The sequence below is a fragment of the Ranitomeya imitator genome, chromosome 6, assembly GCF_032444005.1.
Source record: "Ranitomeya imitator isolate aRanImi1 chromosome 6, aRanImi1.pri, whole genome shotgun sequence".
Taxonomy (NCBI): domain Eukaryota; kingdom Metazoa; phylum Chordata; class Amphibia; order Anura; family Dendrobatidae; genus Ranitomeya; species Ranitomeya imitator.
Genome location: NC_091287.1, coordinates 565,468,676 through 565,495,423, shown reverse-complemented (window position 1 = coordinate 565,495,423; position 26,748 = coordinate 565,468,676). Strand labels below are relative to the sequence as shown.

General features: G+C 45.0%; 1 protein-coding gene across 1 annotated transcript in view; it reads left to right on the top strand.

Annotated features, from left to right (window-relative positions):
• Positions 1-26,748, top strand: part of LOC138643211 (cytochrome P450 2C20-like) — a 206,524-nt gene that overhangs the window by 153,542 nt on the left and 26,234 nt on the right. Inside the window, exon 6 of the mRNA XM_069732058.1 lies at positions 12,544-12,717. Within this exon, the coding sequence (XP_069588159.1) occupies positions 12,544-12,717 (174 nt within the window). The remainder of the gene's footprint in view (positions 1-12,543; positions 12,718-26,748) is intronic.

The following is a 26,748-nucleotide window of genomic DNA, read 5'->3' as shown; positions in this document are numbered from 1 at the left end:
CGTTTTAGTGATTGATCCATTAACACAGGTGTGGGTGTTGATGAGGACAGGGCTGGCGATCAATCAGTCATGATTAAGTAAGAATGACATCACTGGACACTTTACAAGGAGGCTGGTGCTTGGTATCATTGTTTCTCTTCAGCTAACCATGGTTATCTCTAAAGAAACACGTGCAGCCATCATTGCACTGCACAAAAATGGCCTAACAGGGAAGAGTATCGCAGCTACAAAGATTGCACCTCAGTCAACAATCTATCGCATCATCACGAACTTCAAGGAGAGAGCTTCCATTGTTGTCAAAAAGGCTCCAGGGCGCCCAAGAAAGACCAGCAAGTGCCAGGACCGTATCTTAAAACAGTTTCAGCTGCGGGATCGGACTACCAGCAGTGCCGAGCTTGCTCAGGAATGGCAGGAGGCTGGTGTGAGTGCTTCTGCACGCACTGTGAGGCGGAGACTCTGAGCAAGGCCTGGTTTCAAGGAGGGCAGCAAAGAAGCCACTTCTCTCCAGAAAAAACATCAGGGACCGACTGATATTCTGCAAAAGGTACAGGGAGTGGACTGCTGAGGACTGGGGCAAAGTCATTTTCTCTGATGAATGCCCTTTTCGATTGTTTGGGACATCTGGAATACAGCTTATTCGGAGAAGAAGAGGTGAGCGCTCCCACCAGTCTTGTCTCATGCCAACTGTAAAGCATCCTGAAACCATTCATGTGTGGGGTTGCTTCTCAGCCAAGGGAATCGGCCTAAAAACACAGCCATGAATAAAGAATGGTACCAGAATGTCCTCCAAGAGCAACTTCTCCCAACCGTCCAAGAGCAGTTTGGCGCCCAACAATGCCTTTTCCAACATGATGGAGCACCTTGCCATAAAGCAAAGGTGATAACTAAATGGCTCATGGAACAAAACATAGAGATTTTGGGTCCATGGCCTGGAAACTCCCCAGATCTTAATCCCATTGAGAACTTGTGGTCAATCATCAAGAGACGGGTGGACAAACAATAACCAACAAATTCTGGCAAAATGCAAGCATTGATTCTTCAAGAATGGACTGCTATCAGTCAGGATTTGGTCCAGAAGTTGATTGAGAGCATGCCAGGGAGATTTGCAGAGGTCTTGAAGAAGAAGGGTCAACACTGCAAATATTGACTTGCTGCATTAACTCATTCTAACTGTCAATATAACCTATTGGTACTCATAATATGATTGCAATTATATTTCTGTATGTGATATAAACATCAGACAAACACTAATAAAAACCAGAGAGCAGCAGATCATGTGAAAATATAATTTTGGTGTCATTCTCAAAACTTCTGGCCATGACTGTACAATACAAACATACAGACATACAGTACATTAAATGTGCTCGCAGGATGCGTTTTTTACCCATAGACTTGTATTAGCGACGGATGGCCACACGTCGCGTGCATCGTGCAATGGACCCGTCATGTTTTGGCGGACCGTCTGCACGAAAAAACGTTCAAGTGAACTTTTTTGTTCGTCGCGTCCGCCATTTTCTACCACGCATGCGCTGCTGAAACTCCGTCCCCTCCTCCCCAGACTTCAGAATGGGCTGCGGATGTGTTGAAAAACTGCATCCGCTACCCACGTCGTGCACAAATTTAACAATGTGCGTCGGTACGTCAGCCCGACGTATAGCGATGGACCCCTACCGACGCAAGTGTGAAAGATTCCTTAATGAGCGTTGAATTTTTAAAAAAATACGGCGTGGGCTCCCGCGCAATTTTCTGCACCAGAGGGGGAAAGCCGACGGCCAATATTTGTAGCCTGCTATGAATGTCAGCCCGCAGCTGTCTATGCAGCCTTTACTGGCTATTAAAATAGGGGGACCCCCCCAAAAAAATGACATGGGGTCCCCCTATATTTTATAGCCTAAAAGGCTACGCAGACAGCTGCAGGCTGATATTCATATCCTACAGAGGGGCCATGGATATTGGCCACCCGGCTACAAATACCAGTCCGCAGCCGCCCCAGAAATGGCGCATCTGTAAGATGCACCAATTCCAGCTCTTAGCCCCTCTCTTCCCACTCCAGGGTAGCGGTGGGATATGGGGTAATAAGGGGTTAATGTCACCTTGCTATTGTAAGGTGACATTAAGCCAGGTTAATAACGGAGAGGCGTCAATAAGACACCTATCCATTATTAATCCAATAGTAATAAAGGGTTAATAAAACACACACACATTAGGAAAAAAGTATTTTAATATTCTTCATTTAACCATTCTTACCATACTTCAGCGTCTGCAAAAAGCGTAAAATAATAAACCGTATACTACCTGTCCGCCGTAGTCCAATTAATAACGAGTGTCCCACGACGATCTCCCCTATAGAACAGTGACATCGGGTGATGTCACTGCTCTATAGGACCCTCAGTGACACACTGACAGGAGACAATGGCTGCTGCAGTGCATCACTGAGGTTACTATAGTTCAAAGTCTTACTTTATGGCAATTGCTGCGTGGGAAAATTTCTTTCACAGCAATGCCAAAAGTGAGACTAGGGTTTTTTTTTTTTACAGCGGCGGAGGAATACAGTGCGGAAGGATACCTTCCACCCATCATTATGTTCCTGGAGCCCCTGGAAAGCGGTCGCATCAGCTGATGCTGCCGTTCTCTATGGGACATCTTCGTGGGACACTCGTGGATTTCTGCGAATCAGGGAGTATATTGGTTGTTTATTATTTTCATATTTTTTACAGATGACACTGGCTTCGGGGAACAAAGTAACAAGTGATGGTGAGTATGTACTCTATGTTATATGTGCTGTATGTCTATATGTATGTATTGTATGTAATGTATGAATGTAATGTACGTAGTATGTATGTAGTATGTATGTAGTATGTATGTAGTATGTATGTTGTATGTATGTAGTATGTATGTAGTATGTATGCTGTATGTAGTATGTATGTTGTATGTATGTAGTATGTATGTTGTATGTAGTATGTGTAGCATGTATGTAGTATGTATGTATGTAGTATGTGTGTAGTATGTATGCAGTATGTATGTAGTATGCATGTTGTATGTATGTTGTATGTATGTAGTATGTAGTATGTATGTAGTATATATGTAGTATGTGTGTAGCATGTATGTAGCATGTATGTAGTATGTATGTAGTATGTTGTTTGTATTATGTATGTAGTATGTATGTTGTATGTATGTAGTATGTATGTAGTGTGTATGTATGTAGTATGTATGTAGTATGTGTGTAGCATGTATGTAGTGTGTATGTATGTATGTATGTAGTATGTATGTAGTATGCAATATGTAGTATGTATGTAGTATGCAATATGTAGTATGTATGTAGTATGCATGTAGTATGTATGTATGTAGTATGTATGTTGTATGTATGTATGTATGTACGTAGTATGTATGCAGTATGCATGTAGTATGTATGTAGTATGTATGTAGTATGTATGTATGTAGTATGTATGTTGTATGTATGTATGTACGTAGTATGTATGTAGTATGTATGTATGTAGCATGTATGTAGTATGTATGTAGTGTGTATGTATGTATGTATGTAGTATGTATGTAGTATGTATGTAGTATGTGTGTAGCATGTATGTAGTATATATGTAGTATGCAGTATGTAGTATGTATGTAGTATGTATGTTGTATGTAGTATGTATGTTGTATGTATGCATGTAGTATGTATGTAGTATGCATGTATGTATGTATGTAATATGTATGTAGTATGTATGTATGTACGTAGTATGTATGTAGTATGTATGTAGTATGTATGTAGTATGTATGTATGTAGTATGTATGTTGTATGTATGTATGTACGTAGTATGTATGTAGTATGTATGTATGTAGCATGTATGTAGTATGTATGTAGTGTGTATGTATGTATGTATGTAGTATGTATGTAGTATGTATGTAGTATGTGTGTAGCATGTATGTAGTATATATGTAGTATGCAGTATGTAGTATGTATGTAGTATGTATGTTGTATGTAGTATGTATGTTGTATGTATGCATGTAGTATGTATGTAGTATGCATGTATGTATGTATGTAATATGTATGTAGTATGTATGTATGTACGTAGTATGTATGTAGTATGTATGTAGTATGTATGTATGTAGTTTGTATGTAGTATGTATGCAGTATGTATGCAGTATGTATGTATGTATGTAGTATGCATGTGTGTAGTATGTATGTAGTATGCAGTATGTATGTAGTATGTAGTTTGTCTGTAGTATGTATGTATGTAGTATTTTTTTTATTTTTTACATTCAACACATTAGCCGGATGATGGGACTACTACTGTCCCATCATTGGCTAATGTGTCAATCACTGTCACTGTTGCAGGCAACGTCCCATCGGACGATGCCACACAGACCCCCGGCAGGCCGCACAGAGCCCAGGCAGGCACGCACAGACCCCCCACGGTTACGCACAGACCCTGCCGACACACACACAGTCTCCGCCCACGAACCGCCCACACTCCATTATAGTGCATCATTGCACTATAGGAACTTCCGATTCCGGTGTCCGATATCGCAAAAATATTGGAACTCAGTATCGGAATTCCGATACAGCGAATATCGGCCGATACCCAATATTGCAGTATTGGAATGCTCAACACTACTGCTAATGCTGTTTGTCAATGTCAGTGGTCGATTTTTCGTCAACAGGTGCCCAACGCAGACATGGAAGCAAAGCCATGCCCCCAATCGATTTGGGACATAATTTCAGTGTAATACCCTATTTCATTGAACAATCATTATCAGAAAAGTCATGGGCCGATTATCCAGCTGCATGGCAGCAATGGATTAACTTTTGTAATTTGAATAATTTTAATTTTGCTGTATGTAGTCTCATTTCGGGTTTAAGATTTGCAGAGTTCTTTGTTAATAAGGGCCTGTCTTACTCCGCGTTAGCAAAATCTCTTGCTGGAGTGTCATTCTTTTTAAAACTATTAGGAAAAACCCCGCTAACAGGTCAATTTCCAATAAAGCCATTTTTAAAAGGTTTTAAAAGAAACAAGTCTAGGCCTGATTCTAGATGCCCTATATCTCTTCCCCTATTGAAAGATCTTTGCTTATCTTCAAACAAGGTTTGCATAAATTCTGATGAAACTCTATTATTTTGCTCTGCGTTTTCCCCTGCAGTTTTTGGGGCCCTTCGAATAGGCGACCAAGTCTCTGCAAAGAAGGTCGAGCCTTCTGGGCTCATGGTTTCAGATATAAGGCTGCATGATTTGTGTATCATCTTATTCATAAGAAAATCGAAGACAGACCAGATGGGTAGGGGGTCAAGATTAAAAATTGACTCCTTTCCTGATCCAGTGATTTGTCCCATAGCTAACGCTAAAAGATTGTTGCAGAAGAGGCTAATGTTCCGGGCCCCTTATTCGTCCACAGTAGAGTTGAGCGACTTTTACTTTTTTCGGATCGAGCCGGGTTTCGCGAAACCCGACTTTCTCAAAAGTCGGGTCGGGTGAAATCGGTCAATTACTGCGAAAAGTCCGGGGCCGACTGAAACACGAAACCCAATGCAAGTCAATGGGGAATCAAAGTCGGCAGTGAGTGGAGGACAGGAAAACACCTACAGTACCCATTTTAATGCCAAAACATCAAATCTTGTGACTTACGCTTGTCAATCTTAATTTACTTTATAATAATAGTAAGGCATTGAAAACTGGGGGTCATTTGGCTAAAGTTGTGGGGGTAGGGCTGGCTCAAGATTTTCGTGGGCCCAGGAAACACGGAATACGTCACGGCGGTGGAGCAGGGAGAGGTAAGTATTTCAACTTTGCAAGTGCTGTGATCCAGAGCAAGCAGGGCGGCCCCCTCGTTGGCACTGGCACAGGGCCCCTCATAGTACGGCGGTGTGTTTGATGGCAGGTGGCGCCTCCCACTTCCAGAGACACTTTTGCATACTATGAGGGGCCCTGTGCCAGTGACGTCGCCAATGAGTATGCCCCCCCACCTGATGAAGGAACCTGCACCTTCATCTGCACCTTCCTCTTTGCCCCATGTAAGGTGGTATGGTATGCGGGAAGGGGAACCTGACTTTCAGCAGGGTCAGATTCTGGCTGTGCAGCGTGCACGGGGAATGTAGTGGTCTGGGTCAATATACCAGCAGACTCATCTAGCAGTGGCTGGGCAATGGGCAGGATGAGGAGGAAACACAGATATAGGCCCAAATAATAAAGTGGGCTAAATGCAGTTCAAATGTGGTAACAGGACTAAACAGGCGGCACTGCTTTGTTCAGTGGAGGACAACTGTAATGAGAGGCTGACACAGTGAGTAGGCCCAAATACTAAAGTAGGCTAAATGCAGTTCAAAATTGGTAACAGGACTAAACAGGTGGCAAAGCTCAATACAGGGGTGGGCTCCTCTGCTGAGTAGCAGACAGTGGTAGTAGGCGCAAAGTATTAACTGGTCTAAATGGAGGCCAGGGCCCCTGTATATTTTTACTATCATCTATCATTTCAACAAATTTGTATTGGCAGTGCCATCGAAGGATTTAACAGCACAGACTACACAGTGGTGGAGCAGGGAGAGGTAAGTATTGCAAGTGGTAGAGCACTGTTCGAGCTGGGGGGGAACACTCTCTAGGGGGCGGCAGTACTGGCACAGGGCCCCTCACATTGCGACGGTGTGTCTGACATTGGTTATGCACCACCATGGTCAGAGACACTTCATTGTACTATGAGGGACCCTGTGCCAGTGCCGTTGCCCAAGAGTGGGCACACACACCTGTCCAGGCAAACGGCACTCGCACGGGTGCTTGCGCCAGATGGTGACCACGGCCCTGTGGGGGGAGTCAGCCCATTTAGAGAGGTATAAAAATGGCCTATGGTGGACATTCAGCAGCTGCAAATGGAGGAATTGGAGCAGTCAGTAAAAGGAGGCTAAAAGCAAGACATTTTTCAGGCAAGCTACGTGTCTGCAGGGGAAGATGGAGCAACATCATTTGAAATCCATGATTGATAGTGTTGAGCGATACCGTCCGATACTTGAAAGTATCGGTATCGGCCGATATCCGAAAAATATCGGATATCGCCGATACCGATATCCGATACCAATACAAGTCAATAGGACACAAATATCGGAAGTTATCCTCTATGGTTCCCAGGGTCTGAAGGAGAGGAAACTCTCCTTCAGGCCCTGGGATCCATATTCATGTGTAAAATAAAGAATAAAAATAAAAAATATTGATATACTCACCCTCGGACGCGCCCTGGTTGTAACCGCTGCAACCACCATGATTCCGTTCCTAAGAATGAGCGCGATGACGATGACGTCGTGGCTTGTGATTGGTCGCGTGAGCGGTCATGTGACCACTCACGCGACCAATCACAAGCCGCGACGTCATCGAAGGTCCTTCACGCGCTCATTCTTAGGAACAGAAGCATGGCGGTTGCAGCGGTTACAACCAGGGCGCGTCCGAGGGTGAGTATATCAATATTTTTTATTTTTATTCTTTATTTTACACATCAATCTTCATCCCGATACCGATTCCCGATATTGCAAAAATATCGGAACTCGGTATCGGAATTCCGATACCGCAAATATCGGCCGATACTTGCGGTATCTGAATGCTCAACACTAATGATTGGTTCATTTTAATGAAGGTTAGATCATCCGGCTTTAAAAGCTGTTTTCCTGCTCCCAGATAAGGGAGCCTTCGAGGCCTTGTGTAGCAAGACGATGACGCTGGCTCAACACCTCCAGTCTTAGGTGCTGTTGTGCTTTTGCCACTACCACCAGATGCACCACCACCATCATCAGTACCAGCTGGCAACCACCGCCCACGGGCTCTTCCACCAGACTTCCTCATTTTTTTGGAAAATAACCAAAATAACAACCGTTATATGGTACTGTAAAACAAGGTAGAAGGGGTATATAAACTTGTTGAGAATTTAAATCTCCCTTTTTTTGGGGGGAGACTGAACCAAAATTCAGGCCCAGTGTATAAAACAACACAATGTAAGTGGCAGAAAGTGGCTGGCTGATATATGAAAAAATACAAGGACTGTAGTACAATTTCAATCTCCCTACAATGATCTCAGGACAAGTATGGCAGCAATAAAAAGGACTGCTGCACACAAAAGTGTGGAGAAAGAAACAAGAGAACTGTGCAGAAAGGAGCAACAGGATTTTTGCTTTTAAAAAAGCAGTTGGTTTGCACAGCGGCGTACACACAGCAATGCAGCTATCAGGGAGCCTTCTAGGGCAGCCCAATGAGCTACAGCGCTGAGGAAAAAAAAATATAAACTCCACTGTCCCTGCAAAGAAAAGGTGGTGTTGAACAGTGGAAATCGCTACAGCACAAGCGGTTTGGGGGTTAATCTTCCCTCCCTAACTATATCCCTTCTTCTGATGAAGCTGCAGCAACCTCTCCCTATGCTACGATCGGCCCTGTGACGCCACAGACAGCAAGCCAATCACTGCATTGCCCTTCTCTAAGATGGTGGGGACCAGGACCTATGTCATCACGCTGCCCACACTCTGCGTCCTCCTGCATTGGCTGAGAAATGGTGCTGAAAGCGTCATGCGAAACTCGACTTTTGCGCGAAGATCGCCGACCGCGTGGCCGATCCCACACTAGGATCGGGTCGGGTTTCATGAAACCAGACTTTGCCAAATGTCGGCGATTTTTTTTTTTTTTTTTTTAATTTGTCCGATCCGTTTCGCTCAACCCTAGTCCACAGAGATAATACACCGGTTACTATCTTTCAGTTTAATTGTATTCTGAAAAAATGCTTGCATTTGTTGGGAAAAGAACACCTAAAAATAACATCACACTCTTTGAGAATTGGTGCGGCTACTGAGGCAGCTAGATCTGGTCTTTGTGATTTTAAAATTATGCAATTAGGAAGATCGGAATCTAGGAGGCCTAAGTTGTATGTTCAGCATGAATTATATGACTATTAATTTTTAATTTGATTTCAGGTCCCATTATAGTCTGGATTCTCAGATATTCCTTTATTTATTGGACTCAGAAGAGAGCTAGCCAGCAGTTATATTCGGAGAAGTTATGATTCTGTAACAACCCTGCTGGCATCACTGCATGGCCTCCCATCCCCCACCTGCCTTTCACACAAACTCACTTACTTCTCCGATCCATGCTCTTAGTTCTCTCTGCTGCCAGCTCCATGCTGTGTGCCTCATGTCTGCTGCTTGCTCTGTGCATGCTCTGTATGTGTGCATAGGGGGGTGGCGCCGGCAACTCCTGTTTCTTATTGAGACTGTGTTCACCTTGCTAAGGTGTCCCCGGCCAATTGCCATGAGGCTTCCTGTATTTAAGACTTCCCCACCCATTGGTGGGGGCATGTGCAACTTACTCCTTCAGTCAGTTCTTAACTGCTGAGTTGCCAGGCCCTGTCTCTGTGACTCTTGTGTCCGCCACCCAGTGGAGCGTTGTACTCTGGTCTGTGTCCTGTGTTGCCACCCAGTGGGGCATCGTACCCTGGCTTGTGTCCTTGTCTGCTACCCAGTGGGGCATTGTACCCTTGTGTTCTTGTGTCTGTGCGTTGTCCTGTTCCTGACTCTGTCTTAGTCTAGTCCTGTTCCTTTGTCCACTTATATCCCTGTCTTGGTTTGCACTCTGTGTCTTGTTTTGCTCTGTTCTCGGCTCTGTACTCTGTGCCTTGCTTTTCTCTGCTCTCAGATCTGCACTCTGTGTCTTGCTTTTCTCCACTCTCGGCTATGCAGTCTGTGTCTTAGTTTGCACTGCTCTCGGCTCTCGGCTCTGCACTCTGTGTCTTGCTTTGCTCTGCTCTTGGCTCTGCACTGTGTCTTGTCTTGCTCTCCTCTTGTCTCTGCACTCTGTGGCTTTGCCCTGCTCTTGTCTCTACACTCTGTGACTTCGCTCTGTGGCTCCGCTCCTTGCGGTTCTACCTTGCTTCGTTTCTACATCTCCTGCTCTTGGCTCTGCCTCCTGCGTTTCTGCACTTGGCTCTACCTCCTGTTCTTGGCTCCGCCTCCTGCGTTTCTGCACTTGGCTCTACTTCCTGTTCTTGGCCCCGCCTCCTGCATTTCTGTACTTGGTTCCGCCTCCTGCTTTTGGCTCTGCCTCCAGCATTTCTGTACTTGACTCCGCTTCCTGCTCTTGGCTCCTCCTCCTGTGCTTCTGTACTTGCTCCGCTCCTTGCGGTCTTTCTCTACCGGTTCTCATATACCCTCCTGTCTGAACAGATTCTTACATGTTCTCACATATCTGTCTGTATACTGGTCCCTACTGGTCCTGCCAGTGTACCAGTTCAGTCCTCTTGTCCTGCCAGAGCATCAGCCACGCCGGCTTGCCTGCCAGTGTCCCACCCTTGCCCGCCTGTCTGCCAGAGTGCCAGCCGTGCCCGCTTGCCTGTTTATGTCCCATTTCCCCCTGTGGGATCAGCAGCCACAGCCAGACACCGCCCTGGAGTAGCACCTGGCAGCTTCCTGCCGCACAAGCCTGACCTCACCATCAGAGGCTCCAGCGAATACCAAGGAAGCTACTTAGTTACTCCCCTTCCAGGGTAGTCTGGTATGTGGTCCAGTGGTGCCGCACCCCCAGGTGCCCGCGCCAACCAGTCTGGGCGTGAGCGTGACACATTCAATCTCTTTTCTGTGCAAGTTTTTTGGGACAGCAACCATGGCATGAGATGGGCTACTTTTGTTGTAGAATTTAGGAAATTTTGTAATCAGCTCCCTCATATGGATTTGGTCATTTTTCACTTGGGTGGGAATGATCTCCGAAAGATTAAGACCATGGATTTATTGGCCATTATGAGATCAGATGTATCTGGTCTTAGACAAGCTTTCCCGTATACGGGTTTTGTTTTTTCTGAGATTGTTCCCAGATTATTATGGAATGGGAGTAATTTGTAATTTTTAGAGAAAATCCATAAAAGGGTGAATAGGGGAATTAATACATTTTTGCCTCTTGTTAATGGTTTCTCTTTTAGGCACGAGGACCTCGAATGTTTTTTACCTTGAGTGTATAGACGTGATTTGCTTCATTTATCTGATATAGGTCTGGATATATTTCATTTAAATATTCAGTCGATGGTTGAAAAATGGCTGTGTTTTTTGGGGGGCCATCTTTGAGCCATGGCCGTTGGGAAAATCGCCCAGTCTATGGGCGGATTGGTTCTTGGTGGTTGAGTTTTGGACTATTTTGAGAGTTAATTTATTTAAGTGTTATAGTATTTCATTTTAGGTAACCCTAAATAAACATCACGGCCATTTCTTCCAAAGATTGTGTTGTGTTTTTATTAATGCATGAATGGGTCTTGTGTGGCCATGAAAGTGATATAGAAGGGTTAATGTTTTGCCTTTAATTGTCTTTTGCCTTTAATTGCTAGAATGTATTCTTATGACATTGTAGTCTGTTAGTCTCCTCTTCAAGGATTTTATATTTCTTATCTTATGTTTTCAATAGTCAGCAAACAGCATGTTCTGGGTATGTGAGAAATAAAGGTCAGTATGACTCGGGGTAACGGGGGAGGGCTACATGAATAAGGCTAGTTTCACAGTAGCGTTTACCTGATCTGCGGACTTCCTCCATGAAGCCCCGCCCTCGGCCGCACCGCCGCCGCTAGCTCCACCTACTTCTGCATGCGGCCTGCATGCGGCCTGTGTACCTATCTTTAACATTAGGTATGCAGGTCGTGCCGCTGTATGCGGATGCTTCCGCATGCGTCGTTTTGACGATGCGGAGAAAAAGAAATTGCTACAAGCTGCGTCCTACGCTGGTGGCCGCATCGTCAAAACGACGCATGCGGAAGCATCCGCATATAGCGGCACGACCTGCGTACCTAATGTTAAAGATAGGTGAAACTAGCCTTACATTGAGAGTTACATTTGTTGTAAATGGTATAAAATACTTCATCTTGCTGCATTACATCAGATAAAAGTGATTTTGCTCACAGAACGTGTGTGCGGTGTCCTTTGTCTCCAAGCGCGCTTGTAAATGACGGGTGTAACCTCCTGATTTGGCCTCACTGGTGATCTGGCATGTCTGAACGCAATTGGGTCAGAACGCAAACAGCTACAACAAAAGTGCACAACTTTCTACAGACAAACAATTGTGAATTCCTAGAGAGGAGGGGTGTTGGGAGCACCTCAATGCAGGCAATGAATAATTAACTCTTTCCAAAACACATTTCCCTCCTCTCTAGGAATTAAAAATTGTTTGTCTCTAGAAAGTTTTACACTTTTATTTCTTAAAACGGATTTTCATTAAAAAAAAGTTTTCTATAAGAAGTGTGGTGCTCAGGAATTCCTCTCTTTTCCTTGATGCTTCTCCTGCTGTACTGCTTGTTTCCGTGTGTGAACTTCTGAGATGGACGAGCTGATTTTTTTCTGTACATTTCTTTTAACACATCGATCAGGTATGTTTGATTTCAGACTGCCAATCGTATTGTCTCATGGAGTTAACACACCCGAATGAGAACCCCTGTACTTTGGAGAGTTGGCTAAAATAGCTGTTGACGGAATGGTCAGCCAAACCATTGCTTGGCCGAAAATCATCCAATGTACTTTACTCTTGCTGTGCTTGGATTCCTCATCTCTTTTATCTTCTACAGATCTGCAATATTGCTCCCTTCCTACTGAAGTTTCAGATCATCAAGCGGAGAGTCTTTAGAGAAAACAAATTTCTCCAAAATTTTGTGACAAAGTACATAGAGGAACACAGAAAGACTCTGAATCCGGAGGCACCGCGGGACTTCATAGACTATTTCCTGCTGAAGATAAAGGAGGTAACGGGAATCAGAGGAGGCTGCTGAAAAGCCATTATAAAAATATCCATGTTAAGTGGGGGAGTGTTACAAGCCAAAAATTACAGGAGCAATGGGGAAGAAACAAAAACATGGAAGTCTCCAATCCCTGACGTGAGCAATCAGATCCCATTCATCCTCCTGTGGCTCATAATGTAAACAGGTCAGGAATGGAGATGAGCGAATGTTTCAATGTTCGGCTTGGATTAAGATCGCCGAATTTGCAATATTCGCCGAACATACTTCGAATATTCGCCAAACACAGCCAAATGCCATTACAGTCAACGGGAGGTGAAATAAACTCATGCACAACACCTTCAAATGGCACCAAAAGCTGCCAAAATACACCAAATTAGGGGGAGACACCAGGAAAAGGCCTCAACTCACCCACAGTACAAATTGTAGCATGGCACTGCAGCAATCAGCCAGGCATGAGGTATCGGGGTCTGGGACAGCATTTACAGCTTTCAATTGAACGTCAAAGTAAGACGAGGTGGGTGATGGATCAGTGTAGGCCGGCTGTGCTGGGAGCCCTGATGCCACAAACAAATGAGGGCCTTACACCACAGAAGTGGCATCAATTTCACCACAGTAGAAATAGTATAATTGGGACCAACTCGTATTCCGCTACAGTCAACCCAGCAGATGTAGACCAACCAACCGTGACTGTTCACTGTTCACATTTCCACAAATTTGTGCGACAGCAGGCACATAAGCCACACTAAAGATATCACAGAGTGCACCACCAAAGTGACATCAATTTCACCACAGTAGGAATAGTATAATAGGGACCGACAGGTCTTCAACTACACCCAACCCAGCACATGGACACCCAACCAGGAGTGTTCACATTTAAACATATGAGGGCCTTATACCAGCAAAGTGGCATCAATTTCAAAAGAGTAGAAATAGTATAATGGACATTGCTATCTCTTCCACTACAGCAACCCAGCAGATGGAAAGACACAATCAGGACTCTCTACATTTCCAAAAATTATTGGCAGACACCACCAAAGTGGCATCAATTTCATAGGAGTAGAGATAGTATAATAGGGACCGACATCTCTTCCACTACAGCAAACACATCACATGGAAACCCAACCAGGAGTGTTCACATTTCCAAAAATTAGGGCCTGACATCACTGGTGGCATCAATTTCACCAGAGTACAAATAGTATAATGGAGAATGATGTCTCTTTCTCTAAATCCAACTCAGCAGATAGAGAGACACAATCAGGACTCTCTACATTTCCAAAAATTAATGACGGACACCACCAAAGTGGCATCAATGTCACCATAGTATACAAAGTATAACCTGGACTGACAGCTCTTCCACTACACCCAATCCAACAGATGGACACCCAACCAGGAATGCTCACATTTCCCAAAATTAGGGCCTGACAGTACTGAAGTGCCATCAATTTCACCAGAGTAAAATTAGTATCTTAGGGGCCAACACGTCTTCAACTACAGCCAACATTGCATATGTTGACCCAATCAAGAGTCTTCAAATTTCAAAAAATGAGGGCCTGACCCCACCAAAGTAGCACAAATCTCACGAGAGTACAGCTAGTATAATTGGGACTGACACGTCTTCCACTACAGCAAACCCAGCAGATGTAGACCAACCATGACTGTTCATATTTCCACAAATTTGTGTTAACATCAGCAGCAGCCACAGCAGCATGCACAGAAGCCACACTAATGATATCACAGAGTGCAGTTATGTGAGATTAATGCAGCACGCTATAAAATACAATATCACCTAGTCTGTACAGTCTGCGAAATGTGTGCAAAAGCCTTTGGAGACCAATGACTTGTTCTTCTTGATGAAAGTTAGGCAGTCTACACCTTCAAGGAACAGCCAGTTGCGCTTATCTGTCAGGACACCACCAGCAGCACTGAACACATGTTCTGAGAGAACGCTGGCCGCCGGGCATGATAAAACCTCCAAGGCGTGAGAAGCGAGCTCATGCCACTCATCCATTTTTGAAGCCCAAAATGTGAAAGGATCCAAATCCTCCCTCATGGTATTGATATTCAGTTATAGATACTCCTGCACCATCCTCTCCATTCGTTCACCACGTGTAAGACATGGACTCTGTTGTGCTGGTGGAGCACCCGCTAGGGCCTAGGGGATACTCGGTATCGGGTCTGGTGGCCGTTAAAGGGGTAGTCATGGTGGCAGTGACCCGGTCCATGGCCCTGGGCATCACAGTTAAAGGCAAAGTCTTTAAAGTGGTTGTTTTGAAAAAAGAATGTTTGTGACGCCACCTGTGGTCCACTGGGAATGATGGCACTGCAGCAGGGATGGTACGGCTTCCCACATTTGAAGTTTGATCCCCAGGACTCCCGGTGTAGTGGTAAAGATGATAGACGGTGTAGTGCCAGAAAGAATTAGAGGACACAAGGTTGTAGTCTCTTTACCTTTTACTGGTGGTATACAGCTACAGTCCAGGGTATAGATCACAGGTGATGGTGAGGTCTGGGCAGCCTGGAAACGATTAGGAATCCCCTTAGCTAGGTGGGATTGGGAGCCCTCCTTATTGCACTATAATGTGTGTCCCTTGCTGCCTTAGGCTTCTCACAATGTGCTCTCTCCCTCTCTCCTAGGACAGTACCTGCATGGCAGGCAGCGCGAGCCTTTTTAGAGGCGTCTTTACTTGCGGCGACTCCGGGCTCTATTTGCTGCTGTGCCTTTGGGTGTATTTGTGGACAAGTGACTTTTAATCTCCTGCCCTCCGGTTTCTGCTGTGGGGCATACAGTCCCACACAGCCTCGGACTCCCGATGTCCGCTTCCTGTGCTTCAATGTGGAGGGAGCCCAGTCACAGCTCCCCTCCAGCTCCCCACTTCTCCTTTGCTCCTTCCTTCACACTCTCTACAAACTGAACTAACTCCTCCTTCAAGCCACAACACATATAGGGAAGTTCCCTTGAAACCGGGTCTAGAGCTCCCCCTTCTGGCCTGGAGTCAGAACATGTTGCGTGTATGTGCTACCTGTTAAAGGGATCCTCCTCGCTTCCAGGCACGGCATCAACCTCCCTGAGAGTTATGCAATACCACTGTGGTACCCGAACCTCTGGGGTGCCACATTGGTGCACGAGTTGGTCTAAAAAAGTGTCAAACGACTCACAGAAATTGCTTCTTTTGCTTATGCCACTGCTGCTGCTGTTATTGTTTTGGCGTTAATGAATTGATGTCCCGGAGGTTGGAAGTCTAAAGCTGCAATGTGCACTGTGTGCCTCACTGCTGTCTTGGGGAAAACCTCACATAAGGTTGTGTAAAAGCGTGTTTCAATAACCCAGCATTCGTGGGTCTATTTTCAAGGCACGAAGCATGTGGCAAAATTTGGTCTTATAACATGGATCTAACAGATTGGCAACCCAGTAGTCAGCACTAATTCGAATCATAAATAGGGATGATTGAATAGCTTCGGATAAGTGCTTATTGGAATAGCTATAGCGCTTCCCTAATAGCTGCTTCAGTAACCTGGATACCTGGAGCTCTCCGGATCATCAGCTGTTCAGTGCCGCAGCTACATGTGTCGTGGCTGTTTGACAGTGACAACTAGTGATGAGAGAGTATGCTCATTACTCGAGATTTCCAAGCATGCTCGGGTGTCCTCTGGGTATTTTGGGCGTGCTTGGAGATTTAGTTTGTGTCGCCGCAGCTGCATGATTTCCTCCGATAGGCAGAAGTGAGAACTGTTATGACCTGGTGGTTAGGACAATAATGGACCTGGTGGTTAAGAGCACACGGAACGACCTGATAGTTGCTAATAATATAGGACGAGCTCTGAGACGTGGGAACTCTGCTGACCGCAATCCCTAATCCTATCACACACACTAGCAATAGCCGTGGATTGCTCCTAACGCTCCCTATGCAACTCGTCACAGCCTAAGAAACTAGCTAGCCCTAAAGATAGAAATATAAAGCCTACCTTGCCTCAGAGAAATTCCCCAAAGGAAAAGGCAGCCCCCCACATATAAAGACTGTGAGTTAAGATGAAATTACAAACACAGAGATGAAATAGATTTAGCAAAGTGAGGCCCGACTTACTGAACAGACTGAGGATAGGAAAGGTAACTTTGCGGTCAGCACAAAAAACTACAAAAAGACCACGCAGAGGGCACAAAAAGACCCTCCGCACCGACTCACGGTGCGGAGGCGCTCCCTCTTCGTCCAAGAGCTTCCAGCAAGCAAGACAAAAATCAAAATAGCAAGCTGGACAGAAAAATAGCAAACAAGAGAAAAATAAGCAGGAACTTAGCTTCTGCTGGGAAGACAGGTCACAAGAACGATCCAGGAGTGAACAAGACCAATACTGGAACATTGACCGGTGGCATGGAGCAAAGATCTAAGTGGAGTTAAATAGAGCAGCCAGCTAACGAATTAACCTCGTCACCTGTGGAAGGAAACTCAGAAGCCGCAGCCCCACTCACAACCACCAGAGGAAGCCCATGGACAGAACCAGCCGAAGCACCATTCATGACCACAGGAGGGAGCTTGACAACAGAATTCACAACAGAGAACACAGCGATTGTACTTTTTGCAGCAGAGCATCCAAGCCAGGGTAGTGGTGCAGAAATTGCTGTACCACCATGTTGAGGATATGAGCCCTGCAAGGCACGTGTGTGAAGTTGCCCCGGCATAGTGTCAAAACCAGGTTTGCACCATTATTGCACTCGGCCTTCCCTGGCTCCTGGTTCAGTGGAGACAGCCATTGCTCTAACTAGACCTGGATAGCTGTCCACAACTCTTGAGTAGAGATGGGCAGAGACTTGGATGTTTGAGTCCAGTGGGCTCAGACAAACCATTAAAAATGTTTGAGTTCGGGTACCAGAACAGTCTGCGGACCCAAACCCAATCCAGGACTGCATTCACTTGAATGAAAGGCCCGAACATCCAGTGTTTGCCATGCTGTCATTTTCACAGCAAACACTGCTTCTGATCGGCGGTAAAATCTTTACCGCTGGTCAGAGAGCTGCAGTTCCCACACTGTAAAATGACAGCATGAGCCCGCAGCTGTGATTGGAGGTAAAAAAAAAAGTTTACCTCCAGTCACTGATGTCGGCTGATGGGATCACTGCTCCCATCAGCCTATGTCTGCTGCCACTAATGACAGCGAGAGCAGGAGCAGCTGATGGGAGTATTCACCAGCTGGCGTCTGCTCTCTAAATAAATAATTACAAAAATCTAAATGAGTTCCCCTGTATTTTTGATAACCAACCAGACACAACTGACAGCTGGGGCAAGAACCCTCAGCTGTCAGCTTTAGCAAGGTTGGCTCAAGAATAAAGGTGTCCCCACGCTGTTTTTTTTAATCATTTCATCATTTTTAATCAAGCCCATGGCTTAGTAATGGAGAGGCATCTATAAAACACCTATCCATTACTAATCCTACAGTTATATAATAAACATTATAAATTTCATTGAATTGTTTTTGAAAGAGTGGGAACTGTGGCTGTCTTAGCAGTGGTAATGATTGTACCGCTGATCAGAAGCCATGTTTGCTGCGCTGTCATGCACATGACAGCGCAACAAACACCCGGTGTTTGTTGGGTCGAACCCGAACAGTAACAAAGACTTCCTGTTGAAGTCCGTGTTCAGTGTCCATGCCCAAACAGTAGGTGTTCGGTACAGACACTAAACCTTACTGTTCGGGTTCGCCCATCTCTACTCCTGAGCTGTTTGTCTGCGATCTCCAAGGCATATTAATTTTAATACTGCCTGATTGCAGTGAGCAATGGCTGCACAGTATGGTGGCAGGGTGGATTCTATATGTAATGTTACAACCGTCTGATAAAGGAAAAGGTTAAGAGCGCGGGTGGAGGCCTTAGGGTAGATGGAGGAGCCATAAGCAGTGGATAAAGTGATAGATACAGAGGTTTGACCGCAAGCCTTGGGGATTCAAAGATCAGCCCCTTGACCAACTGGCCCCACAGCCACCAGAGTCACCCAGTGCCCCGTCAGCAAAATGTAATGTCCCTGCCCATGTTTGCTCATCCAGATGTCAGTGGTGAAATGCACACTGGCAGACATTTATTTTTTCAGGGAACGGGTGATGTTGTTTGTGACATGATGGTGTAGTGCAGGCACAGTTTTTTAGAGAAGTAATGGCTACTGGGCAAGTGGTACTCAGGGACTTTTACGGCTATCAACTTTCTGAAACCATCTGTATCAACCAGGTGGAAAGGCAGCATTTCCGTGGCCAGCATATTTGGAGATGTGTTGTTCAAGCTGTAAGCTTTGCTATGTGTAGGAGAACACATTCTTTTACATGACCACAACTGCGGGACTCAGGGCTGGCTGCTGTGCTGAGAGTGGGTGGAATAAGGAGAACAGGACAAACTTGGATGATGAGTGAGGTTTTAGCGGATATGTTATGGTGGATTAAGATGTCTTCAAAGGGAGATTTGTAGTTAAAGTTCTGCACTGCCGCTAAGATGAATTTCAGGAGAGTATACTTGATTCACAGTGGTTTTATTCTACGCGTTTCAGGGGTCTCATGCCCCCTTCATCAGGAAATACCACACAGAATATACAGGCATCACAGGTATAAATAGTTTTGCTAGGTTACAAAAAAAATGGGCACCAACAGGTCAGATGACTCAGTGTCAAAGTTCAATGATAACACACAATTAGCAATTCAAACGATTAGAGAGGTATATATAATGAAAAAAATACAATGATTTCTTATATATTGCTAGACAATAGGTCCAAATTTGCAGCATTTAGGAGGAAATAAAAACAAAAAAAGAAACGATCTCTACTTAAATGGACAAGAACCTGTAAGAAAAGGAGTTATTCCAGTTCAGAAGCGAATGCCTTACAGATGAACTACCGTGTGGAATCAACAAGCTGCTTTTTCTCATCAAAAATCCATTGGAATCTTTACATTGAATGTGGAATAAAATCATGTTTTATTATTTTACATTAAAAAATATAAATATATATATGAAAATTAATTTGTGGTGGTTTGTAGTGATCTAAAATTATGAAAATTATAATTAGTGAGTTTAAAATTGCGTCACGTACATAAGAGTAACAATTTAAGCAGCGAACCAGCGCTCGAAGTGAGCGCAGAAACAAAGTGAAAGTAACACTTCACCTGTCCAAGGACCAATGATAGATATCGTATGTAACAAGAGACAATAAAACATTGCCAAGGGAGGGGAATGAATGAATACACAGCACTCAGTGATCACAAAGAACCACAGCATGAGAAGGGATGCCCGGCAGCAGAGTAAAGGAGGATCACATTAAGAGCTCCTGTCGGGAGGGGTCTGTACACCCTGTGAAGCCACCACAATCAGCACTATCTCCCAGGACTTAAAGGGAACCTGTCACCCCGTTTTTTCAGATTGAGATATGCATATATGAGTTTGCATCTCGGCTTTGGGAAAATGGCCGCCGCAATCTCTTCTGCGCACGCGCGGCCATTTTCCTGAAGCCCCGTGCAGCAGAGCACTCCATCTGCGCATGCGCGGCCCCAGGAAGATGGCCGCCCCCACCGATGACAGGGGGTAATAGCGCAGATCGCGCGCTGCTTCTTCACGTGCGCGCAGTGGATTCGTCACTGCGACATGCGCACACCACTACGCCACCAACGGAAAGCTGGGGAAGAAAAGAGCGATGTCACCACGCCCACCTGACCAGACCAGCCTGATTGACAGGCGAAAACGGCGACTTTGGTAATGTATTTCGCAGCATAGGTGGGGAATCAGGGTACACTACATACACTATTGTAACGCACAGCGCAGGCCCTATTTAACAGTATTTATATCTCAATCTGAAAAAACGGGATGGCAGGTTCCCTTTAAGGTACCGTCACACTAAGCGACGCTGCAGCGATACCGACAACGATCCGGATCGCTGCAGCGTCGCTGTTTGGTCGCTGGAGAGCTGTCACACAGACAGCTCTCCAGCGACCAACGATGCCGGTAACCAGGGTAAACATCGGGTTACTAAGTGCAGGGCCGCGCTTAGTAACCCAATATTTACCCTGGTTACCATCGTAAAAGTAAAAAAACAAACACTTCATACTTACCTTCAGCTGTCCGTCCCCGGCATTGTGCTTTCCTGCACTGACTGTGAGCACAGCAGCCGGAAAGCACAGCAGTGACGTCACCGCTCTGCTTTCCGGCTGGCCGGCGCTCACAGCCGGTGCAGGAAAGCACAGTGCCGGGGACAGACAGCGGTAGGTAAGCATGTAGTGTTTGTTTTTTTTACTTTTACGACGGTAACCAGGGAAACATCGGGTTACTAAGCGCGGCCCTGCGCTTAGTAACCCGATGTTTACCCTGGTTACCAGTGAAGACATCGCTAGATCGGCGTCACACACACCGATTCAGCGATGTCTGCGGGAGTCCAGCGACGAAATAAAGTTCTGGACTTTCTGCAGCGACCAATGATCTCCCAGCAGGATCCTGATCGCCGCTGCCTGTCAAACTGAACGATATCGCTAGCCAGGACGCTGCAACGTCACGGATCGCTAGCGATATCGTTCAGTGTGACGGTACCTTTAATCTTAAATAGCTCAAAGCAAAAAGGATTAAAAAAATCAATCATAACTATACAATTAAAAATATAAATATAGAGATATCAAATTCATAAAAAAGGGGGGAGGGCTGCGCATTCAGATAAAACCTTGGTAGTTTCATTAAATATGTATACAGTATATATAAATAAATAAAAGTATAAAAATAGAGAGGGGGAAAAAAATTCACTATTCAGATGAAAACCTCAGTTATTTCATTTAAGCCTTGTGGTTTTAGGCTACCTAATTTGTAGATCCAATGTACTTCTTTCCTATTTAATTTCATGGATCTATTTAGGTACATGCTTAGGCAGAGGCGTAGCTAGAGCTTTTGCCGCCCGGGGCTGCTCCCGAGTTTGGCGCCCCCCCCCCCTCCCCCCCCTGCTCAATACACACAAAGGTACCAAAAATAGTTTTCCTGTTTTGTAGAACTTAAACTGGGCCTAATGGTGTCACCCCCACATGCCAAACCTGTGACTTTTAAATAATTAAAATCAGAGAGAACAAATGACCGCCATACACAACAGAATCCACTATACCAAGACCAATAATATCACATACAGGAAGAAACACCACCACACCATGACCAGACCACATAGGGACCAAATAATACTATATACAAGGGACAAATACCGCCTCACCATGACCAGATCACATATTACCACCACTTGGTGACCAAATAGTACATACAAGGGACAAATACCACAACACCATTTCCAGACCACATATTACCACCACATAGTGACTGAATACTACAATACTGATCAGTAATAAAAAAAAAGCACCATACTATCACCATAAGTGCCATTATACACAGGAGATCTGTACTTAGTATGCAGTGTCTGTGTAGAGGTAATACTGAGATCACTGGTGATATTATACACAGGAGCTCTGCATATAATGTATAGGTACAGTGATCACTGGTGACATTGTACACAGGACCTTTGTATATAGTATACAGTATATAGTGTCAGTGTATAGGTAACACTGACTCACCAGTGACGTCTCTAGATGAAGTCCTTCATCTTTTATCCAGCACAGACCGCCATCATTTCTTCTAGCCAGGACTCGTTTCTGCAGGAAATAACACAGTTATCTCGAGCTCCGCTTGTAGAACACATTACTTAATTTTTAACAACTTCTACATTACACCACGAAGAAAAAAAGGCGATATAGTGTCACTCTGCACAGTAACAGGACCGCCCCCCATTTAAAACAGTATACTCAAAAAATAAAATAAATACATCACTGCAGTAATAATATCCCTTAATTAGCCCCTATGGTAATATCCCCCATCCTGGCCCCGTTTATCTCATTCCTGGCTCCAGCCATATGTTCTCCCATCCTGCCCTCATGAGTATCCATTCTACCCCATATGATCTCCCCATCCTGCCCCATCAGTCTCCATCGTATCCATCCTGCCCCATGTCTTTCATTCTGCCCCGTGTCTCCAATCATGCCCCGTATCTACATTCTGCCCATGCCTCAAGTCCTGCCCCCAGTGTGTCCAGCATATTACCCCCATGTTGTCCAGCAATCTGCCCCAGTGTGTCCAGCAATCTGCCCCAGTGTGTCCAGCAATCTGCCCCAGTGTGTCCAGCAATCTGCCCCAGTGTGTCCAGCATTGTCCCAGTGTGTCCAGCATTGCCGCCAGTGTGTCCAGCAATCTGCCCCAGTGTCCAGCATTGCCCAGTGTGTCCAGAAATCTGCCCCAGTCTGTCCAGAAATCTGCCCCAGTGTCCAGCATTGCCCAGTGTGTCCATAAATCTGCCCCAGTCTGTCCAGAAATCTGCCCCAGTGTCCAGCATTGCCCAGTGTGTCCAGAAATCTGCCCCAGTCTGTCCAGAAATCTGCCCCAGTGTCCAGCATTGCCCAGTGTGTCCAGAAATCTGCCCCAGTCTGTCCAGAAATCTGCCCCAGTGTCCAGCATTGCCCAGTGTGTCCATAAATCTGCCCCAGTCTGTCCAGAAATCTGCCCCAGTGTCCAGCATTGCCCAGTGTGTCCATAAATCTGCCCCAGTCTGTCCAGAAATCTGCCCCAGTGTCCAGCATTGCCCAGTGTGTCCAGAAATCTGCCCCAGGGTCTCCAGCATTGCCCCCAGACAGACATAAAGAAAAAAAAAAAAAAGTAAAATCCTCACCTCTCCCGTTCCCAGTGCAGGTCCGGTGCAGTCAGCGTCTCTCCGGCTCTGCGACGATCAGGACAGAGAGGCTGAGCGCGCAGTGATGATACAATCGCACCCTCTGCCCTGAGACGTCGCAGAGTCAGAGGGCGCTGAAGACGCTGGCTGCAGCTACCGCGCAGCCGCAGGAACCAGGAGAGGTGAGTATTATTAGCGCTGGCACCGGGGGAAGGGGGCGGGCGCCCGAAGACTTAAAGGGCCCACGTTTTTTTTTTTTTCTCCTCCTTCTGCAGCGCCGGCCGACCCGCCCCCCGCAGTGTGCCGCCCGGGGCGGCCCGCCCCCCCCGCACCCCCCTTCCTACGCCACTGTGCTTAGGTATATGATCGATAGGGCTGATTTTGAATAGCTTAAAGTCCTTATTATGCACCAGGGCATAATGTCTGGGCAGACCATGAGTGAGTAAGCCTTTATATTGTGACGATGGGAATTCAGTCTGAGGTGTAGGGGCTGTGCAGTTCTCCCCACATACTGTTTACCGCAGGGACATTCAATAACGTATATTACAAAGTCAGAAATGCAATTCAGAAAAAAAGGAATCATAAATTTTTCTTTAGTGGAGCAGGAAATTATACAATCAGATTTATGATTTATGCTGGAACAGCATAAGCAATTTTTTGTGCCACATTTAAAAATTCCTTTGGTGGAATTACTGGTGAGAAACCCATTGGCCCCTGTATGGGATCTCAGGGGGCTGGGGGCTATTAAGTCCTTAATTGTGGGGGCTCTTCGAAATGTGATCCCCGGATTTTCTGTTTAAAATAGGATCATTTAGCAGTATGTGCCAATTCTTGTGGAAAATGTTACGGATTTCCTTGTGTTCGGTGGAGAATTGTGTTATGAAGTTCACAAGGAAATCCGTAAAATTTTCCACAAGATTTGGCACATACTGCTAAATGATCCTATTTTAAACAGAATTCTTCCGAGAAATCCGGGGATCACATTTCGAAGAGCCCCCACAATTAAGGACTTAATAGCCCCCAGCCGCCTGAGATCCCATACAGGGGCCAATGTGTTTCTCACCAGTAATTCCACCAAAAGAATTTTTAAATGTGGCACAAAAAATTGCTTATGCTGTTTCAGCATAAATCTGATTGTATAATTTCGATATTGTATACGATGTGCGCATAGTAACCAACAGCTTCTACATCGCAAACATGTCATGAAATTATCGCCCCAGCGTCGTGCATTGCGAAGTGTGACAGCAGTCTACGACGCTGGAGCGATATTGTTACGATGCTGGAGCGTCACGGATCGTGCCGTCGTAGCGACCAAAGTGCCACTGTGAGACGGTACCCTTAGGATTATCTTGGACAATGGGTTATTTACTCTTGGGATTAAATCCTGGGAGATAGTGCTGATTCTGGTCACTTCACAGGGTGTACAGACCCCTCCCAACAGGAGCTCTGAGGGTATGTGCACACGTACAGGTTTTTTTCGCGCTAAAAACGCTATAAAAACTCATTAAAAAACGCATACATTATGCATTCTATCATTTAGAATGCATTCTGCATTTTTTGTGCGCATGGATGCGTTTTTTTCCGCGAAAAAAACGCATCGCGGTAAAAAAATGAGCATGTTCATTATTTTTGCGGATTTTCTGCGTTTTTCCCGCAATTCTATGCATTTGGGAAAAAATGCACCAAAAACGCACCAAAAACGCGTCAGAAACACATCAAAATCGCGATTTCTGGCAGCAATGTCTGGTTTTTGTCAGGAAAATTTCTGCAAGAAATCCTGACGTGTGCACATACCCTCAATGTGATCCTCCTTTACTCTGCTGCCGGGCGTCCCTTCTCATGCTGCGGTTCTTTGTGATCACTGAGTGCTGTGTATTCATTCATTCCCCTCCCTTGGCAATGTTTTATTGTCTCTTGTTACATACGATATCTATCATTGGTCCTTGGACAGGTGAAGTGTTACTTTCACTTTGTTTCTGCGCTCACTTCGAGCGCTGGTTCGCTGCTTAAATTGTTACTCTTATGTACGTGACGCAATTTTAAACTCACTAATTATAATTTTCATAATTTTAGATCACTACAAACCACCACAAATTAATTTTCATATATATATTTATATTTTTTAATGTAAAATAATAAAACATGATTTTATTCCACATTCACTGTAAAGATTCCAATGGATTTTTGATGAGAAAAAGCAGCTTGTTGATTCCACATGGTAGTACATCTGTAAGGCATTCACTTCTGAACTGGAATAACTCCTTTTCTTGCAGGTTCTTGTCCATTTAAGTAGAGATCGTTTCTTTTTTTTTTATTTCCTCCTAAATGCTGCAAATTTGGACCTATTGTCTAGCAATATATAAGAAATCATTGTAATTTTTCATTATATATACCTCTCTAATCGTTTGAATTGCTAATTGTGTGTTATCATTGAACTTTGACACTGAGTCATCTGACCTGTTGGTGCCCATTTTTTTTGTAACCTAGCAAAACTATTTATACCTGTGATGCCTGTAAATTCTGTGTGGTATTTCCTGATGAAGGGGGCATGAGACCCCTGAAACGCGTAGAATAAAACCACTGTGAATCAAGTATACTCTCCTGAAATTCATCTTAGCGGCAGCGCAGAACTTTAACTACAAATCTCCCTTTGAAGACATTATTTTCTCTGGTCGGTGAAGACCTGTGGATCTGCAGCAGCCACTATCTATATGCTCTAATTTCATCCTAACCAGGTGAGCAAATTTGGTGTATATTCTCCTCTGTGTAACGTGGATAAGACCCTATTGCGCTATTTGTCTCCCCATTGTTTTGCAATGGTGGATTAAGAGAAATATGTTGTGCTAGGTGACACAAAAACAGCAAACATTTCCACTTCCATAACAGCTGAAGATCTCTCACTCACCACGACTGCATGGGGTAAACAAGGGGACATTCTGCAGCCGGAGACGTGTGTGAGAAGACTTGGGATGGTAATTGAGAAAAAGCAGCAGATGTGGTTGATGGGACATCCGGTGGTTGGCGAGGTCCGCTAGTCCGAATTTTTAGTGCATTGAGATTCCTACACTAAGACATGTTGATCAAGGATGGGCCAGTTCATGCATACAGTTGTCAATTTATTGCAATTTTTGCCTCTACTGACTTACTTTGCAAATTTGGTGGATAACGTGAGTTGGGTCATCCTTTGCGATCATGGCAACCCTTGTCGCCCCTGTGAACAGCACACTCATGACCAGTGATGTCTACAGCCAGAGCTGAGGCTGAGGATGCAGTACTTGTTGTGGGGAGCCGCAATGTAACCTCCTCATTTTCACTCTCCTCCTTCACCTCC